Genomic DNA, 3101 nt, shown 5'->3' on the forward strand with positions numbered 1-3101 from the left:
CTCCGAGCGCCTGTAGGCATCCAGGAGCCTGTGGTGCTGCCCCCAGCAAATACTGCCTTGCAGATTCTCTTTTCAGCTCTCCCTTGTTTTGGAGGGTTTGTGTCTTTGTTTCGGATAACAAATGCATCATAGGTTTTACATTGATGAGGTTCATTCACTTGTTAAATTCGTGCTTCAAGTTCACATAGTGGAACAACAAAACCACACAGGCCCCCGTGAATATGGCACATTGTTGAAATGCGCCTTTCTTCTTCAGGTTTTGGGCTCTGGCAATTGTCCATGTATGGCACTGCCCAGATAAACAGCAGTCTTTTGTTCTTCCTCTCAGTTCCTGCTAAACAGCATTTCTCCCTCAGTTTGCTGAACAATGCATGAAACTCTCCATGCCTAAGAGCAGAAGGAATACTTGGTTCTTCAATACCAAGGCCCCTCCAGTAGCCCGTTATTTAACAAATGCATATGCGCCAAAAAAGAAATTTTTAAAAAATTAACCTTCTAGTTAAATGGGGGCAGCCTGTGACTGCACAAAACTTGGCACAGAAAGAGAAAAAGAATATTTACTTAAATTCATAAGGAAACCCAGAGCGCTGTGTAGTTCAGCTGTCCATAAATGCCTCAGTACTGCCTTTACTTATGCTTCTCTCTTTGACTGAGCTGACACTACAGTCTACTTACATACCTCTTCGCTGTATAGTAAAGGACGATTTAGGTTTATTGCTTTGACTGATTTGTTCTGAGTCAGGGCTGTTGCTATTGCGATTAGACACTGCGTACCCTGGAAATGAAAATAAACAAACTCTTTAGAGAAACCTGTCCAACGTATAGATCAAGTTATCAAATTACCATGATTTCTTAGAATTGAGTGTCAGCACATCAGAAACATCAAATGGGCTCAGATTGGAAATACTATTATTTCTGCCTCCATGTACTTTGGAGAGGTGCAAGCGCAGCGGGCAAGTGCTTACAGACACAGAATGTATTTTCTGCTAATACCAATGCCAACTCCCTACAGAATAATAGAGTGGAATTAGACTAAGAAGTACAAATGACCAGGAAATTTGGCAACTCTGAAAATAAAAAGCAAGAATAATGCATCTCAAAGATACTTGTCCATTTAATTTATCCTGTATTTTGGTTTTTCTGATTTATGAATTAAAATCAGCTTGTGTGTGTTCCTGAGGTCTTTGGCGAAAGTCTTAAGTAATATTTATCCACTATGTAAATTCATACTAAATGTGTATTAATGTGGTACAGAGTAGTGAGAGTCTAGAATACAGGCCAGTTCAGATTTTTTTTATTTCCTTCTCATTTGCTCACTAATTTATATTTACATTATTTTCCAATTAGGCTCATCTATACACAAGCCTATTTAATTTTAAATCAGTTTTCTATCACCTCCCTACCAAGCATAAACATATTAAGCTTTCAAATAAATCCTACACTAGCTACACTTTCCTTGTTTATGTTTTCATAACACCCTTCAGAGTTTCTGAGAAGTATTCCCCCTTCTCGTTTAGAAGCAATTTCTGTAATGCCAGGAAACAAATACAATAAAATCTTCATCTGACCCCAGCTCTCTCCCTGCCTCCAGGTGACAGTCATAATTGCTAGGTTACAGTCAAACTTACTCCTTCTGCCCAACATACACTTCATTATCTCCTGAAAAGATGAACACCCTTAACAGGAAGGCTGAGAATGGCCCATCTTAATTTTACTTCTAGCTTAGAGCATTCTCCTAGCGGACAAGATGCAGGACCAAATTCTGCCAGGCAGAGAGAAGAACCACTTCCACCTTCCAGCTCCTCTGATGTGATCACACAAGGACATACCATCAGCCAGGCACTGGGACCTTGCACTGGGAGGAGGTTCACAGCTCCAATTGCTACCTCCTGCTGTACCCCACAGGTTTTTAAAAGCCATCCATAGGCTTTTACTGGCTAGAGTGGGAAGCACCCTGTTTAGTGCATTGACCCATTTCTACCCTCCTGGCTTTCCTTGTGCACTGTGTAAGAAGTCTCAGTGCCCAACTCCAGGAGGCGGCGAGTTACCTAAGATCAAATTAAGTGCCTTTCTACTCAATTCAGCACTCCTGTGCCTATGTCCTTTATGGATCAAGCTCTGATAGGAGCAACAGAGCTATGGGACTGGGTGACTTTCAGGCGTTATAGCACTGCACACTTCAGAAGGAAAAGAACCTCCAGGGAATAAGAAGTCCTTTCTTCAATATGAATTACACAGGACAGCATAACAAAAATGGACAGCAGAAACAAATAGCAGAAACTTGGAAAACATGAAAGCCAAGCACCTGAATTCCCAGAGACATAGTAGCTCTAATATATCATCAGTTATGACTTCACAGGCGTTTTATGCAACATGCCTTTCCGAGTAGACATTGCAATATTATACGTTGTCTTACCTCAAGCTATCTCAAAATATAAAATCAATGGCAACAGATGGCATTTTCCCCTAATTAAGCACCGCAGGACCTTTTTAATACCCTTGAAAGACTTACGTCATTGCTGATAATTGTACTGGGTTACTCACCATATCACAGTCTCCAAGATCCAGCTTCTCTAGGGTCGAATTCATTTGTAGCATTGAAGCAAAGAACATTCCACCTTTGTTTCCTATTTTGTTTCCAGTCATTCTTAAATACTCAAGAGTTTCATTCCTCTGGATGAAATAATAATTAAACAAATCAATTCCTTTTAAGTGGCCTGAAAAAACAACACTGTCCTTTTTCCTGGGAATCCTGCTGGTTGTCACACAAAGACAAAACATCCCTCCAGAAGAATTTTGTCGAAGTGATAACACCGACTAAGCAGTTGGCTCAGGCTCCTCTTAGTGGAATCAAGTGCATGACGGTCTGGAAGCAAAACTCAAGGATTTGAAAACTTTTGTTTCTCCCAAGTTCACAAATTTCACACTCATGAAAATAATCCAGGCAGATATTTCTGCCTAAATTGACAGCTAAAATGCAAATTGTATCAAAACTGATCCAAATCTAGTAAGCATATTTTAAACAAGAATGTAATTTGCTTTATTTTTCAGAGGCTTTTAAACCACATAGCCAGTCAAAGCACAGGGAAGCTGGTTGCCTT

The 3101-nt window shown here is 40.2% G+C and overlaps 1 protein-coding gene across 1 annotated transcript in view; it reads right to left on the minus strand.

Annotated features, from left to right (window-relative positions):
• Positions 1-3101, minus strand: part of LRRC34 (leucine rich repeat containing 34) — a 9861-nt gene that overhangs the window by 3387 nt on the left and 3373 nt on the right. The window contains exons 5-6 of the mRNA XM_009884429.1: positions 2545-2673; positions 680-775 (exon numbers count right to left, since the gene is read on the minus strand). Coding sequence (XP_009882731.1) covers positions 680-775; positions 2545-2673 — 225 coding nt within the window. The remainder of the gene's footprint in view (positions 1-679; positions 776-2544; positions 2674-3101) is intronic.

The sequence above is a fragment of the Charadrius vociferus genome, unplaced genomic scaffold (genome assembly GCF_000708025.1).
Source record: "Charadrius vociferus isolate BGI_N301 unplaced genomic scaffold, ASM70802v2 scaffold104, whole genome shotgun sequence".
Lineage (NCBI taxonomy): Eukaryota > Metazoa > Chordata > Aves > Charadriiformes > Charadriidae > Charadrius > Charadrius vociferus.